The 18,243-nt window shown below is 39.2% G+C and overlaps 1 protein-coding gene across 2 annotated transcripts in view; it reads right to left on the bottom strand.

The window, feature by feature from the left end:
• Positions 1–18,243, bottom strand: part of LOC102846712 (UDP-N-acetylglucosamine--peptide N-acetylglucosaminyltransferase 110 kDa subunit-like) — an 80,048-nt gene that overhangs the window by 49,174 nt on the left and 12,631 nt on the right. For both annotated transcript variants that reach the window (XM_006895983.1, XM_006895984.1), the window contains exons 4-5: positions 6,730–6,798; positions 3,577–3,693 (exon numbers count right to left, since the gene is read on the bottom strand). In XM_006895983.1, coding sequence (XP_006896045.1) covers positions 3,577–3,693; positions 6,730–6,798 — 186 coding nt within the window. The remainder of the gene's footprint in view (positions 1–3,576; positions 3,694–6,729; positions 6,799–18,243) is intronic.

The following is an 18,243-nucleotide window of genomic DNA, read 5'->3' as shown; positions in this document are numbered from 1 at the left end:
AGAACCGGCCTGGCGGGGATCTGGAAAGACCAGGTAATGGTGAGCATAGTTCAGTGAGGAATAATTTTACAAAACATGTATGAGAACTCAAAGGGGGAGGGGGTGGAAATGGAGGGGTAAAGATGGGTAGGGGTGAAACCATAGGGTTGCAGAGTTTGGTGAGTAGAGGAGAGGGGAGAGGGGGGAGAAATGGGAAGGATCCAGGTTAAAGATTAGGTAATGATGGGCAAGGTCCAATGGGATTAATTTTATAAAACATAATGTATGAGAATAATTGTATTCACCAGTGGCCACAAATAGCACAGTTAACAGTGTGGCTCAGGAGCCAGTCAACACTGCTGGGGATGTTTCTGGCAATAAGAAATCAGACTTATCTAATCAGAACTCATCAGATCAGGCCAATGAGGAATGGGAAACTGCTTCTGAAAGTAGTGATTTCAATGAAAGGCGTGAGAGGGACGGAAAAAAAAATGCTGATTTGAATGCACAGACAGTTGTAAAGCCTGGAGAGAATGATTGTATTACACAGAATATGAGGAATAATGTGAGACACAATATGTAAAACCTTTGAAAGCAAATCAATAAAAAGAAATCATAATGAATGGGAATGATTTTCAGAAACACAGTATGAATAAAGGATAGTGTGAAACACAATGTATACGAACTTTGTAAGCAAACGAATATAAAATTAATTTTTTAAGAGTATTTGTCCTCCTAGTATGAGCACATACCATTATCTCACCTAAAAAACTGACAATTCATTAATTTCAAATAATCAAATTCTAATTAAATCATAATCTTTACTCAAGATCCAAATAAGACTCTCAAAATGCAATTTGCAATATGACTTTAATCCTACAAATTAAAAGTTTCATTTAAATTAATCTCTTTTCATTTCTGTAATTTATGGATCACATTTGTCCTCTATATCTCCCATAGTTCGGATTTTGTCAATTTTATCTCTTGCTCTCATTGTATTATTGAGTTAGAACTGATCCACAGTTGACCCTCCACTTGGTTTTCAGAGGTAGTAAATCATACGAGAGGAGAATGTCCATCTTTCTCCCACTGAGAAGCTGGTGGATTCTAATCACATACCTTCGAGCTAGCAACACACCTCCTTACCTCAAGACTACCAGCATTTTCCCCTTCCAGGTAAATTAGTAGTTAGAACTGTTGTTATTTACTATTGACACCAATGTATGCAGAGTTGAACTGTTCCACAGGGCTTTCAGAGCTGTTCTTCTGGAAACATGTCACTAGACTTGGTGTATCCAAGGTGCATCTGAATAGGTTTGAACCCCACCAATCTTTTGACTGTAGTCAATCGCATGTAGTTAGAGCTAAAAAGTTCCAATTTGGGTTCACTTTTTTTTGCACAATTAAATCACCAGTAGAACTGTTTATGTTGATCACAAGGTATATATTGTCTGGTTTTTTTAAAAACTTTGTGACTTGAGTGAAAAGTTTACATAACAAATTGCTATTTCATTCAACTATTCATATACATTTTGCTTTTATGACATTACAATCTTAGCAGCAGTATTCCCATTTTCACCCTGTGATTGTTTCCATTCACTCTTCTTTCTTACCCCTTACCGCTTTCTGAGCTTTATCCCTAAACAAATGCTGACCTTTTGATTTTGTATGGTTGAATGTGTTTAGAATACTTTTCTGGTGTTTACCTTCTACTGTTTGGCTGAGCTGCAGGAATGACAAGCGTGAGTTCAGTCCCACATTTGAAGGGTGACTCAGGATGATAGTCTTGTGGATCCCACCAGTCAGACCATTAAGTATGACTTTTATTATACAGTGTGAATTTTTAACATTCTTTATGGCATGAGTTTCATTCTACATTTTCTCCAAGATCCTCTACTGTGATTTTTTTAAGAGTGATCAGCAATGATAACTGAACACCAACCAGTTCCCAGGTAGCGGAGGTTAAGGTTAAGTGTGGACCATTAGTCCTTTGGACTGTTTCTATTTTCACTATCTTTGCTGTTCTTAACTCTTCATTTAGATTGGGAACAATCCATAATTGCACCTTAAATAGCTTTTAAGAGCTTGGTTGATACCCATGAACGTAGAGTATTGGCTTCTGGACTATGTTATGCCAAATGATTCTGAAGTGTACAGAGACCCAAACCCCGGAACCAGCAACTCAATTTCTCAAGAAGTTTGGTAAAGATTAAGCAGTTAATAAATTTTGGCCCACAGGCTCTACTATAAAGGAATGTATCTACTATACATATAAACAGGCATGTAGAAATACTGTCTGCCAAATACATGTATGTTCATCTTGCCTAACTGCTAATATACCCACATGATGATGTTTATTATTACCAATAATTGTGTATTCTTTATTGTCTGTATCTTTTATGCACTCTCCATGTCTAGCGCCGTTCAACCCTTTTTTGTATATTAACTGTCCCTTCAGCCAAGTAAATATGTCTCTTAGGTACTCGTAGCCATCAAAAAATGTTTTTCTGTATGTAAACCTTTCCGTAGCTTTTTAGAATAGTGGAGTCATATAATACTAACCCATTTGTAGCTGAGATGTCACGCAGCATAAAAACTTTCAAGTTCCTAGATATTAGGAAGTGTACTGCAGATTATTCATTGTTCTTTAACATTGCATAGTACTAGTGTTTGTGTACCATAATTAGCAAATCTGTTTGACTGCTCATGGAAACATGTTTTCACCCAGTTAATAGTACTGCAATGAACATGAGGATGCATACATTTTCTTGTTGCAGCTTTTCCCCCTTCAGCATATATATCTAGTAATGGGATTACAGGATCAAATGGTACTTTTGTTTCCAAATTTTTAAGTAAGCATCACTGTTCTCCACAGTAGATCTTACAGTCCCATCAGCAGTATATGAAAGTTCCAGTCTCTCCACACCTTCACAATTATCTGCCGGTTTTTTTTGGTTTTAATTTTGGTATTGTTGTCGGGGCCCAAACTGCAGCCTCCTACTTCACCATCGATAATATTCTAATTTTATCCTTCCTTCTTTAAGTTATTAGCTGGAATACTTCTATAGAGACACTTCCTGCACAATTTATTGATTTATTCAAAGGTCCAGTTCATACAAGAGAGAGAAGATAAATGTTGTCATCATCTTAAATTATTTTCAAAATTAGCTGTTCTTTATCATCTTCCAAAGGTCATCAAGAATTTTTTAGCATTTAACAAAAATTAATTTAACAAAATTTCATAAGTTTGAATATGTTTCCATTATTATTCCAATTAATGCTCTAAGTCTAATCTTTAGCCAGTAGAAGCCTCCAGCCTCAGGCCTTAAATCAGTCTATTCACCAAGAAACTGTGCATTTTTCTTATTGTTTAGTAAAGGGGCTCATTTTTACAAAAGCATTTTTCATTGGTATGGTACTTTTCTCAATGCAAAACTGGGAACTGTGCCAAAACATAAACCATCTAATCAACACGGAAATACTGTCAGTGAAATACAGTTAGTATGAGACTGGTTCAGTAAAGACTTATAATTTCAATTTCTACTAAAAATACCTTGCACGTAAGCACTTCATAAATATCATCTAGTAATGACTAACCTTTTCAAAGTGATGAATTGCAAGCCAAATCTCCCCTTGTGCATTAAAAACACAGCCAAGATTACTCCACGCTACTGCAAAGTTTGGTTGCGTCTCAATAGCTTTCAAATAACATGCCTTTGGAAGGGTTAATGAAAGAAGATGGGAGGGGAAGGAGGTAAAGGGAAAGGGGGGATTTTGTAAAGGGGAAAAAAGAAGATTGGGGGGGGGAAAGAAGGTGATATCATTATTCCTTCTCTGACCAGCCAAAAGTGACCCTGCAGCATAGGCTCGCTTGCGCCAAAACTAATGCGCTGCCACAGCTGGCTGCTCCTGCGCCTGCGCCACCAGAACCCAAGTGCAAACCACCATGTTCAGTTCTGTCAACCAATGACCAACTTTTATACTTGGGCTTATCTGAGAAATCAATTGTCCTGGGATTCTATGCTGGGCAGTTTTCCTACCCTCACCACTTCTCAGAGTGTACTGTACAAGGTATCAATGGAATAAAAAATTAATGATTAAATTTTTTAAGAAAGCAGACTAAAAGTTTCTTTACTACAATTTTTTAAAGCCTAACAGTATATACAGGATTTCCCGAATTTAGTGAACAATATGATTAGAATACTATGGAATACATTTGGGAATTGTTACTCTCAACAAGTATCACCAGCTATACCACTGAGAGAAATATATTTTTCTGACAAAGTAGATACCATCAAAGCAGGCTATTACGTTATATTCTTTAAAAAAAAAAGCTAAAACCTCATATGACAGGATTGCACCTAGGTTGAGGTCCCTGTAATGCGTGCGCAAACATCGCTTGCGCAACCTAACAGCATCGCGATGCGCAATCGCTGCAAACTGCTGCGCTACATGGAACACCCCCTAGATGCAGCAAACGGCCAACCAGATCCATTAATCTACTAGACAGGCCCACTGGGAATATTTGTTTAATGAGATTAGCAGGACTCAAGGTATGTTAAAGCCCAATTTTATCCAAAAAGGTTACAGAACATGATTGAGGGAGCCAGTCAATCAGATTACCCATCTAGTCAACCGTTCACAGGGGCTTTTTGGAACGCTGCGCATTAACGCTGCGCAGCCTTTGCGCTACTGCAGGGTCACAGCGCATCATCAGAAGAGCAGAATGCTGCAATCCAAACAAAGAAGAAAAAAGGAAAAAAATGAACAACAAGAAGAGTTAGAAGCTTTTACTAGTAAATTATCTAATAATTTAATATCTTAATTTTTACTTATCTTTTGACAGAATTGTGGCTATAGTATATAAAACATTCTCTTACAAAACTTGCTTGTAAATAAAAGTATTTTAAGCTGCTTCTGAAGCCACAAGACAGAAGATTCAGGCATGGAGGCAAATTGTTTTGCTGTGGCAGTTACAAACCCGTTACCATATTTCTCATCATGTGACTTTTCGATGCAGTTCCTTGCTGGAAGAGGAGGAGGTGTGTGTCTGCCCTAGATCCAGGCCTCGAGCTCCCTTCAGCGAGGCACCTTACGCATGGAATAGGAGGTTTCACCCACCTGAAACCTTCTAAATACAATTTCAATGGTGAAAAACCAAAAACAAGAGAGAAAATAAAAACAAGATCATTAGTAAAAGTTCAACAAAGCAATTGAAATTCTTTGGATGTCTATTACATATGGGAATGAGGATAGTCTCAAGTCTGTAACATGGGAAACATGCAGAAGGGAGAGGGTTAATCAGGGCTATTGCATACAGCAGGGGTTTCTGCTGGAAGAAAGGCTCTTCATTTTATAAAGACAATCTCATTTTACTTCCATGTATTAAGAATATGCTGGCTTGAATTTTCAAATGCACTGATTACAAAAGAAATACATTGCTTTCCACTCAGAGTATTTTCTTGTTTACTAAGTTCTCACAAAAAACCCAGAGTAACATTTTTCAAAATTAGGAATCTCCAAGAGCTCTGAAATAAAGAAGTCAACAATCTACGGCAGGCGCAATGTCTCAGCCTAAACCAGTCTCTAAAGCTGCAGTGAAGTGCAATTCATGTTAGCTGTCCGCTTGGTGGGATAAAAATAGGAGCTTGTTGTTCTATAAATTATCAATTAAACTTTTCAACTAAAATTTATTGCTGGAAACCTACAAAAGGTTAATCCAAAGTATCAGGAGCATTTAAAACTAGTTTCTTTTAAAATTAGATGGTACTGAAAGGCCTTCTCCCTCCCTAGACGAAGCAAACAGACAGCTACGCTACGCATACACTCCACGCATTAGCATGCGCGTGGGGCTCAGAGCAATAGATGGGAGTTTCAGAAGCATTCTGGTTTCTCCCCACTCCTCACCCCTGCAGCGCGGTTGCGTAAGGTGGCTTGTAACAAGATATTTTCATTTATAAATGTAATTGTACATTATACCAAAAGCTTTAATAACCCAACCTGGTGTTCAAATTCATTATTTGGAAACAGAATGCTAAAAGCCACCTTTCCACTTTGGCAAGTTTTCTTTCGATCAGTCCATTTCCCAAACAAACCAGCTTTGCCCTTCTTTTTATTTCTTTTTTTCTTAAAGGAATGGGGTGGGGAGGAATAAAAGGAAGGAAGGAAGAAAAGGCAGACAACTAGGACTGAAAAAGAGGAAAAGGGAAACTGAGGGAGGGAATGTGGATAAGGGATGCTCCAATTACTAATTCTAAATCATTTACCAGCCTTTCTTCCACTGTAAAAAAGGGAGATGAAGGGAATAAGGTTAAACAAGAATTTTAAATGCCAGTATTATAGGGTAACATTTGAATGGAATTCTTCTCCACTTACAAGCCACATAGGACTTAGAAGAGCAGCATTTTCAATGGCACCTGCATCATACAGAAGTCTTGAGCCAAATCACAGGTGCTCTGCTTATCATCAGCAGACAAGCCTCAAGATTTGAAGTAATGTTATTTATTCCAACATTAAGATGGAGCCAAATATTATAATGATAATCTGCTTCAGCAGAAAGGCTCTAAAATGTTCATTTTCTTCCTTTACCCCAGATTAACAGGTATGCCAAAGTTTGGCCCTGCTCTAGTCTGGAGTGAATCTCACTTTCCTGAGATTCATAGGACAGTTTTGTGAAGAGTTGAAGATTTTGCAAAAATGTACACATTTTAAAAAACACTGATGTTTAAATGTGTTTTAACAAACACCTACCTTGGCTTCTTCCAAGCGACCCAGGGCTTTAAGCAGGTTACCCAGGTCACTGCGAACACAGTACAAATCCTAAAATCCCAAAATTACTTTGTTATTAATTATACTGTGTCAATAAAAAATTATCTCGTAGTCACTTTTCTTAACCTCTCTTTATCACTTACCTCTGCCAACTAGATACTGCTTGACAAACTTGGACCACAATCTCTCAGCATTGATCCCAAAACATTCAAAAAACCAATTTAACAGTTTAACCTGATGTCAAACTGATTTATAAAGTTTACAATGTTTTACCATAGAAATGTTTATTAAAATTGAGACTTTTAAATGAAAGTACCTGTTAAAATATAAAAATTCTTAATTTTAACTGTATGTTGCCGGATGAGTTTTAAATAAAAGACCACAAACCTTACGGTAGCATCTCCCCACACCAACAGCAGCCATTAAAAAAAATCAAATATACTGTTACACAAAGTTATAATACAAATCACTCCCATCAAAACCCAAAATTTTCCATAGGGAAAACAGTATTTAGCAGATTATCAGTAAATCTGTCCTTAGGTTGTCAGGCATATCTAGTTTGTTGCAGCAAAACACACTATGGACTATGTCATCAGACTTAAAAGAGTCAGGCACACTTAAAAGGATTACCAGTCAACTATTAAACCTGGTATCTATCTACCACTAGATTATGCATTAATATTAAGTGCCATTAGAGTTGAGCATGTGCATAATGAAAAGCAGTCGACTCTTCTTTCTTTTTAGCAACTCTATTTGTGTTGCTAAGTCATCATAATCACCATGCATGCATCAGTAAAAGAGTATGTAAAACAGTATGTCAGACAGTGAAATTAAAATTTTATTTGTCCTATTTGTGTCAATACCTCAATAAGCAGGACAATAAGGAATACAGATTCAATACAGACTGTTCCATAGATAAAAGACCTTTAAATGAAACCCTAGAGTGAAATTCTGTCAAATTTGTCAAAAAGGCATCACATATGTTTTTTCACATATATTATTCTATGGCAAATTGTACTACGATTTTTCAGTCAGGTGATAAATTTTAGTAATTAAGTTGCTAGGTTTTAGACTTTCATCCATTACATGAAACAAAAGTCAGCCAGCAAAGAGTAATTAATATTAAGCCTCAAGAAATAACATTGTTGCATACTGCTGAGTCAGAATGGACTCAAAGTTGATCCTCTAGCTGGTTTTAAGAAGCTGTAAATCAAATGGGAACAAACTGCTCATCTTTCCCCACAGAGCAGTTGGTGGATTTGAACAAAGTGCCTTTGGGGTTGGCAACACAACTCCTCGATACCAGTGTTCTCAAATTAGTCTAAGCACCTTTACTCTGTTAATGATATAGTTGCAGCTACATCATATAAGAACAGTATGTATATAAGATACATACATTTTGGCAGACTAAACTAACAGCATAATAACAACCCAATCTTAACAGACATTTCACCAAAGAGGGCATTCAAATGAATAAACAGATGAAAAGATGTGCAATGTTATTAGCCATGGGAAACATGCCAATCAAAACTATAATGATACCATTTTATTCCCACCAGGATGGCTAAAAGTAATCATTTTACTGGTATTTTCTGCTTTAAGATCTGATTTCAAGAATGATCTTTTTCATTCCCAGGGCTCTTCGGAATCCAGCCTAATTTCTAGCAGTTCCCTGTTGATGTACTGCTTCAGCTATTATTTAATAAGCTTCAGCAAAGTTTTACTTGCATTTGACATTAATGATATTGTTCTATAGTTTATGCATTCTATTGGATCACCTTGTTTTGGAATGGGCACAAAAATTAAACTCTTCCAGTCACTTGGCCTTCCAAATTTGTTGGCATAGATGAGTGAGCACATTCAATACTGTGTCTGTTGAAACACCTCAACTGGCATTCCCAACAATTCCTGAGTCCTTATTTAATGCCAATGCTTTCAATGTAGCTTTGACTACCTCTAGCACCATTGGCTCTTGATGATATGCTACTTCGTTAAATGGTTTAGTGTCAACACATTCTCTTTGGTACAATGACTCTGTATATGCCTATTTCATGCCTGTATTATGACATAGCAATTTGCCCATCTTTCTCCTAAGGGGCAGCCAGTGGATTCCAACCACAGGTCTCTGGGTTGATTATACTTTCTTACCACTTTGACTCCCTATTTGTGGCTTAGGTAAATGATTCCATGGTCATCCTAGTTTACTGGTCCAATAAGGTGATTACACAAAACTGATAAAAGACTTGCACTGAGGAAATATGCTGTCAAAGACCTCTCCAAAGTGTAAAGAGTAAGGATGTGAGTTTAAAAATTATGGTGTGGCTGATAAAGGCTATGGCATTTTAACTGCTTCCTATGCATTTGAAAGCTTAGACAATGAAGAAAAATAATTTAAAAAAAGAAGAATTAATTCTCTTTGAATTGTGGTGCTGGTAAAAATTACTGAATATCCCCATGGGCTGCCAGAAGAACAAACAACTCTGTCTTGGAAGAAGTACAACCAGTGGGCAGGGAGAGAAGTGCAGCAAAGAATGAATGGAAATCCAAAATGTCTGTAAATGTTCATTAAAATTAATAAAATTTTTTTTTAAAAAAAGTGCAACCAGGGAGCTTCTTAGAGGCGAGGATGGTGAAGTTTCATGTCACACACTTTGGGCCTATTTTCAGAAGGAATCAGTCCTTAGAGAGAGACATCATGATGGAAAAGGTAGAGAGGGTCAGGGAAAGAGGACGACCCTCAACAAGACGGAATGACATAGTTATTAGCACAATGGGCTTGAGTGTGACAAGAGCATGAGGATGATGTACAATAGAACAAGGTACAGAACTGCTGTTCATATGGTCACTATGAGTCATAGTAAAGATGGCAGAGACCTAACAACAAAGTGTTTCATTTAGGCATAGTGCCCGTGGTGTCAGAACCTTTGAAAACTGGCTTTTTTAGCCACTGAGTTAGTCTTGCAAATCATTAAGCTTGGAGTTGGAACCACAGTTAAAGGTTTTGCTTGCTGGATGACTGAAGGAAAACATGATTTGCAACTGTTCTGAGATCAAGTTTAGTGGACAACTGAGGAAACCAGAGGTTTATTTGTGCTGCTGATCTGGACCTAGACATTCATTTATTGATTGAGAAGCAGTATGAAATAACTGAGGAACTGTGCCTTGTTAATCTGGCTTGGGACTGCTGGACTAAACGTGGACTTGCACTGTGTGATAGTCTTTGTCTCTCTGACTTCCCAACCAAATTCCCTAACCCCACAACTGTGATTAAAGTCAGTGAGAAAAGTTGCAATGAACACTGGACCCAATGGTTGGGAGGAATAGGTAAAGGAGCATGTAGGGTGGCATGTCTAACTTTGTAGTTGTTTTTGGTATTACGGAAACTATTATGAGGACAGTTCCCCTTTATGAAGTGCGTGGAAGTCAGACATGGCCGCCTCCACATTGTATCTGCTCCTTATACAGTGCCTAAGTTCTTAAAAGCTTAGAAGGGACTACTGAAGGCAAAATAATAGGTCTCTAATCACCTGGGCCTGGAAGCAGGAGCAGCATCCACTTCCTAAATGGCTTGCCTCCGGAAACTCTACATACAACGTTCATAGGGTCGCTATGAGTCGTCTACGACTCGACGGCATCAAACAACAACAACAATAATCACCTGGGCAACAGAGAAAAAAGGTAAGTCAGAATACCAGGAGGATACGTAACGTGTGGTTGTTTTTATGAACAAATGCCTCCTCTACTATGAGACCAGAAGAACTGGATTGTGTATGTGCTACCACCACTACAGAACATTTTTAACTAAGATTCCTCAGAAGAATCTTGATCAAAAGGCAGAAAATGCAAAACAGAATTTCAAATTCTCATAGATTCCAGACTTTCTGAAGCCATGGAAGCTTGAAGAACATTTGACACTACAATCCTAAAATAATTTTTAAATCTTAAACGGAAAATAGACCATGAAGTCATCTTAAAAATGAACAGCTGGGGAGCTCTGGTAGCCTAGTGGCAAGGAGCTGCAACTACAATCCCAGAGGCGAACGGTTCGAATCCACCAGATGCTCTGCCGGGGAAGGAGGGACAATCTCCTCCTGTACCAGTCAGATCTGATTTGACGGTACACGCACACAAAAATAATAAAATTTTTTAAAAAAAAACAACCAAAAAAAAGTGAACAGCTGTTTAGCTTTTCAGGTCTACCTGGAGTCTTAAGCGCTATATAGGATCCCACTGGAACTGTTTAAAAATTAAATCTTTACATGCATCAAAAACCTTTTTTATGAAAAAGTAAAAAGAGAACCTACAGATTGGGAGAAAATATTTGGCAACAACATATTCGACAAGGGTTTAATCTCTACATTTAGAGAAAATTCTGATATCTCAACAAAAGAACAACCCAATTTTAAAAGGGAGAGAGGACATTTAAAGATACTTCACCAAAAACATTGCACTATCTTTGTCTCACATAGTTTGTCAGGAGGAGCCAGTTCTTAGAAAAAGACATCATGTTGGGAAAGTTGGAGAGTAAGAGAAAAAAGAGGAAGACTCTCAATAAGATAAATTGACACAGGAACTGTAACAAATGGACAAGTAACAGAGATGGTGAAGATGGCATAGTTCCAATTATAGCAAGGATGACACTAGATGGCAAGGTTCCAATGTATTGTTCATTGAGGACAGTAATGAGCTGTAGTCGACTCACTGGCAAAAAGAACAAACAACAGACACATACTAAGGGGTGACAGGAAATGAAGTAATCAACACAGTAACATTCTTTAATGATAGTACCTTTCTTTAAAGGGAAGACACAAAGTAGTGACTCCAGGGACCTATGGTGGTAAGAAGCTACAATACCAATCCAAAGGTAGAAAGTTTGCTGCTCCTCAAGAAGAAAGATAGGCCTCTCCTATGATTTACAGCCTCTAGGGAATATTTTTTTGTGGGCTGACCTGAGGCCTGGGGCCTTTGGAGTCTCCCTCTACTCTGGAAGTTAGCTGACTGACTGACATCTCGGTGGAGGTCTTGTCTTGGCGGCAGTCAGGCAAAGGAAGTTTCTGGGATCCTTTTTGTTGTGTTACTGTTCTTTTCCCCCCTTAAAAGTGGGTGACCCTTGAGCCTTAGACTAAGGGTAAGGGTGGAGACTTTAAAATCCTGTAGGGCCCTAGGGGTAAATTTATGAATTTCAGAAAAATATTCTTTTTAAAGACACAGCAATCATTTGTCTATTTGCTGTACTGAACAATTTGGAGTTGCTGTGATGCTGAACACTATTCCACAGTTTTGTCAAATACCATAATGGTTACCCATTATGTACAGTGTTTAGATGACCTTCCAGATTGATTCATGTTGGGAAGCAGGAGTAACATCCATTTCCTAAACTAGATGCCTCTGGAAAGTCTACAGTCTCTCTTATGAATGTACAGAAATGATGTTAATTATAGAACAGATTTCAAGTCTTTTGTGCAAAGCTTACTCTGAGTCATATTCAACTCACTTAACCACTGCTAAATGAGACTAGTGCTCTTATATCTGGAGGAATATTCTTCCACTTTGCACATCACTCTTTGTCAATGTGCTGTATGAGGTAACCTGGGTTTGCTGTAATGCCTTGTGCCATGGGGATATCAAATACCATAATGGTTTCCCCTTGTGGACAGTGTTTAGTGGAGCTCCCAGTTGTAAAACAGGAGTGGTATGTATTTCCTTAACCACATGCCTCTGCAAACTCTATGAACTGAAGAAACAACGATAGCTATGGAAAGGCCTTAGGTCTTTTGTTCACAGGGTCACTATGAGTCAACCTCAACTCAATGGCAATCAACAACAACAGGGGATCAGTTATTAGTTGTTTCCAACTCAATGGTAATGATAACATTAGCCTACAAGTGGGTATTAGGCAAACAAGCAAAACAGTTAAGGCTAGGTGGAGAGGTGAAAGGGAATACCTCCATAATCAAAGATGTGGTAGATGGTACAAGGTAGGTTCATAAGAGGTCTTGGCACTAGAGACATTATTGCCAATGTCAGATTGATCTTAGCAGAAAGCAAAGAGGAATGTATTCTGTGTTTCATTGACTATACAAAGGCATTCATTCTACTGTGTGGGATCACAACCAATTATGACTAACCTTGAGGAAACTGTGAATCCCCGAACACCTTATTGTGCTCATGCAAAATCTGCACCTGGACCAGGAAAGAGTCCTCAGAACAGAGCAAAGATACACTGCATGGTTCAAAATCAGGAAAAAAGTATGTCAGGGGTGCATCCTGTTTCAATACCTTTTCAATCTATATGCAGAACAGATCATTCAGGAAGCAGGGCTTTATTAGAAGGAATGTGGCATCAGGACTGGAGGAAGACTCATCAACAACCTACGTTATGCAGATGCCGCAAACCTGCTTGCTGAAACTGAAGAAGACCTGAAGCACTTGCTGCAGAAGGTCAAGAACTGTAGTTTTCAATATGGATTGAAGCTCAACATCAAGACGACAAAGATTCTCACCACTAGGCCAATTGGCAGCACCATGATAGATGGAGAAGAGACTGAGGTTGTTAACAATTACAGCCTGCTCAGCTCCACAATCAATACTCTTTAACACCAGCAGTCAGGTACTCAAAATATGAATTGCACTGGAGAAAATATGCTGTTGGGGACCTCTACAAGGTGCTGAAAAGCCACGATGTCAGTCTAAAGACTAAGGTCTCACAAGCACAAGCCATGGTTGTCAGAAAGCTGGACAATGACTAAGGATGACAGAAAAAGAATCTATGCCTTCAAACTGTGGTACTGGAGAAGAGTCTTGAACATGAGTGCCAAGAAAATAAATAGTTCTGCCTTGGAGAGGGTGAAACCTAGTTTCTCCTTGGAGGCTAGGATTTTTAAGCTGTCTCATGTACTCTGGGCAGGTGGCCAGAAGAGACTGGTCCTTGGAGAAGGACATCATGCTTGGAAGGATAGAGGGACAGTGCAGGAGAGGAAGACCCTAGATGAGACGGATTGATACAGTAACTGGGGCAATGGATGTGTCAAAATGTGTTTGCTTCAAAGATATTTTAACTAAAGTTTAATGTCACTATATCACTAATGAGTTCTGGAGGCTTAGTGGTTAAGAAGCTGTGCTGCAAGCCCAAAGGCATGAGTTGATGCACAGCAGAAGGCAGAAGGATGGGCAATCTCCCTCTGAAAACCCGCTGGAGGTTCTGCTATGGGTCAGGGTAGGCTCCAACTTAATGGTACACAACAACAACATACCATTATTGAGTGAGAGAAAGTTGGACAATCTTTCCTCCCATGTGATTTACAGCTTCTTGTGGAGATTATTATTCAAAATGGCTTTCCTAGCCACTAAACCTGACCCATGTCGATAGGTGGGAACATGCGAATAGGGTTTGTTAGCCTATCCACAAAGGGATTGACCAACCTCACCATTAAATTCAACAATCCAGCAACAGCAATAGACTTTCCACCTGCCAGCAAAGCAGCAACAGCAAGAAAATGTAGTACATCCTTCAGGCCCAGAAACTCCTGCTCTACCTACACCTCTGGCAGCAGCAGCCATAGCCAAGCCAAAGACCAAGGTGAGATGGAGCTACCTATCTGCTAGCCTCCACATACAGAACCAGAGCTAAGCTGAGTCTTTGCCCACGTTTATGGGTCAGCTAGGGGGAAAAGGGAAGCCAATAATATTGCCAGGGCTAAGAACTTTGTTAACATTGGACGTAAGCCACAAGGCTCAAGACTGAGGTGCCTACAAGCACATTTTGGAAGCTCTCCTGACCAAATTCTACTCCTAAACCTGGATTATACCCTTTTAACTTCCCCAATTTGGTTCTGTACACTCTGTGAGCTATCACATAGGATTTTAGACTGAGCAAAGCAGTAACACTGGTGTTGGGACAAACAGAAAGAGGTACAGAGGCGTGGGGGACATAAGTGACTTTATGGGAATTGGTTTTGTGTTACAGATGCTGTTGACAAGAACAGGTCTCTTCAAAGCAACTATGAGATATCATCTCATCCCAGTAATAGCAGCACAGCAAACAACAAATGCTGGAGAGGCTGTGGACAAACTGGAACCCTTCTTCGCTGTTGGTGGGAGTGTAAAATGGTACAACCACTATGAAAGGCAGTATGGAACTTTCTTTAAAAGTTGCAAATACGCAAGCAGGGTGACGCGGCGCACAAGCAGGGCGACGAAGCACAGTAAGTTTTATTTGCTGAGGATTGGTGACTTGGCAGCTTAATATCTGGAAACAGACTGCAACCCCTAACTCCCAGCGCTACCCAAACCCTGCACCCCCCATCTCTGCCACAGCACCGTGTCCAGGGACACCACCCCACCACCATCCTGTGCCCCCACACATTTAGAACACCTGGTGGCCTCGCCACAACCCTGCACCCCCTGGCGGTGCTCCAGGGCCACTAGAGACTCCTTCATGCAACACAACAACAGCCGTGGACAATATGATTCTGAGTCAGAACACAAAGGCACACCATGGAGACGGCCATCATCTGAAGCCACCAATCAAGCTGCTGTGGGACTGATCTGCCACGAGAAAGGCTGGTTGGCTCCTAATTGGGTTTTCTTGGGCAACGCCTATTGTCTGGGAGAGTTCCCAAGGTTGAGCCCACTGGTGGGAATTTGGCTGAGCTATCTCAGGGCACGCCAACTGCCCAGGAAAGAGTGGGCCAGTGATCATTTGGCGGAACTTTTATGGACACTGCAGACCAGCCAAAGGCGAGTGGGTTGGTAGAAATTTGACTTTGTCTTGTTGAGTCCCCTTGACCCAGGAGCCTTCCTGGCCAGGGGCCACGGTGCAAGGGTAACTGCGTGAGCACCACTGGACAGGGACCAGTGAATGAAAACCACTGGGTGGGAGACAGACAGCTGGAATTTGAATACAGACCCCGGTTGTAAGCACACCCAGACAACTGAGGCCTGAGTGAGGTCCCCCAAGTGGTTGACCTGCCCTTGTGAATGCCGCAACCACGTGCATGCCCTTCCCTATTTGACTCCACACCTGTGTCTACACATCTGGTTAATCAACCTGCCTTTAATCCAGAGCACCTTGACCTATCTTACCTACCCGAGGCTGCTCTCACAGGCTCTGAACTGAAATTTCCCTGGAGTCAGACATTCACAGAAAAGCACAAGTGGGATAGCTACCCAACTGATCTCTAGAGCATTATCTTCATGGAGAACATATCAATGTCTCAAAGAAAGTAAGCTGTCCCACACAATATACAAGCACAAAGAAAGATATCACCCCCAAAGGGTGACACAGTATCAATGGATTTCCTAAAGACAGAAAGTCCGATGGAACTTTCGGACACATAATTTAAAAGAACAATGATTGAATATTTTCAATGGATGAAAGACAAACTTGAAGAATTACAGGATACTACAAGCAAAAAACAGGAGGAACTAAAAAAACCACAAAAAACCAGTCCAGAACAATGTAGAGAAAACAAACGAGGCATTAGCGGCACTGGAAAAACAAGAAACCACTATCGAAAATATGAGGTCCAATGTTTCAGATGCTGTGAACATGATGGAGGGGCACATGAACAGAGTTGAAGAGATGAAACAAAGAACCAATGAAATAGAAGACAAAATTGTTACCACGGATTTGCTAGAGCAAAAAGCAGACTCAAAAAGGAAGGAAAAAGAAGAAAACCTAAGAATAATGTGGGACACCATCAAGAGAAATAATATGCGCATCATTGGGATCCCAGAAAAGGAAGAAGCAAGTAAAGTCACTGAAATAGTTGTGGAAGAATTACTAGAGGAAAACTTTCCAGGCATAATGAAGAATGAGAGAATATATATACAAGAAGCTCAGCGAACACCACATAGACTAGACCCAAAAAAGAAAAACATCAAGGCATATCACAGTTAAATTTGCCAGAACCAAAGATAAGGAGAGAATCCTGAAAAGCAGCAAGGGAGGAAAAAAAGTAGGGAGTAACCTATAAGGGAGAGCAGATAAGATTAAGTGCTGATTTCTCAAAAGAAACATGCAAGCAAGAAGAGAGTGGAAGGACATATATCAAACACTCAAAGAACACAACTGTCAACCAAGAATACTGCACCCAGCAAAATTATCCATCAAATATGAAGGAGAGATCAAGATATTCCCAGAAAAGCAGAACCTAAGAAAGTTTGTTAAAACAAGACCAGCATTGCAGGAAAGATGTCCTTCTTACAGAGGTACCACAGAAAGCATCATGGATCAAAGTACCTAGCAAAAACACCAAAAAAGAACTCAACACAAGGATAGCAATTAAAACCTTGCCTCTCAATAATCACACTGAATGTAAATAGTTTAAATGCACGACTGAAGAGAAAAAGAGTAGCAGACTGGATAAAAAGCCAAAATCCATCAGTATGTTGTCTAAAAGAGACACATCTGAAAAATGAAGATAAAGACAGACTAAAAATAAAAGGGTGGGGGAAAATATGCCAAGCAAACAGCAACCAGAAAAAAAGCAGGAGTAATGATATTAATCTCCGATAAAGTAACTATCAATGTAAAAACCATCACAAAGGACAAGGAAGGTCACTACATAATGCTGAAAGGGTCAATAGAACAAGAGGACATTACAATAATAAATATCTATGCACCAAATGAAAGACCAGCAAAATACATAAAACAAACATTAACAAAACAGAAAAAGGAAATAGACAACAATACTATTAATACTTGGAGACTTCAATACACCCCTATCAAGAAAAGATAGAACTACCAGAAAGAAACTCAACAAAGATACTGAAGAATTAAACCATACAATAAACCAACTTGACCTCATAGATATTTACAGACTAATGCACCCCCAAAAAACACAGTATACCTTCTTCTCCAATGTACATGGAACATTCTCCAGAATAGATCACATTCTGGAACACAAGGCAAGCATCAATAAATTAAAAAACATAGAAATAATACAAAGCATCTTGTCAAATCATAATGCTACAAAATTAGAAATTAATACTGGGACGATAAAGGAGAAAAAAACATGCATTTGGAAGCTGAACAACTCCTTGCTTGAACACGACTGGGTACTAGAAGAAATAAAAAAATGAAACTGAAACGTTTCTTGAAACAAATGACAATGAAAACACCACTTACCAAAACCTCTGGGAAACAGCCAAAGCAGTAATTAGAGGTCAATTTATAGCAATAAGCAAACACATCAAAAGGCAAGAAAAAATAACCATTGATTCTCTAACTCAACATCTTCAGCAAATTGAAAAAGAGCAGCAAGAAAACCTGACACCCTCTAAAAAACCCAAAATTATAAAAATTAGAGCAGCAATAAATGAAATAGAAAACCAAAAAACAATTGAAACTATCAACAAAACTAGGAGTTGGTTCTTTGAAAAGGTCAATAAAATCGACAAACCATTAGCAAAACTCACAAAGGAAAAGAAAGAAAAAACACAAATAATGCGAATAAGAGATTAGTCAGGCAACATCACAACAGAACCAATGAA

Source organism: Elephantulus edwardii, unplaced genomic scaffold, assembly GCF_000299155.1.
Source record: "Elephantulus edwardii isolate Elephantulus edwardi_28Jun2011 unplaced genomic scaffold, EleEdw1.0 scaffold00178, whole genome shotgun sequence".
NCBI classification, from domain to species: Eukaryota; Metazoa; Chordata; class Mammalia; order Macroscelidea; family Macroscelididae; genus Elephantulus; species Elephantulus edwardii.
Note: the sequence above shows the minus strand (reverse complement) of the source record. Positions and strands in the feature narration are given on the sequence as shown.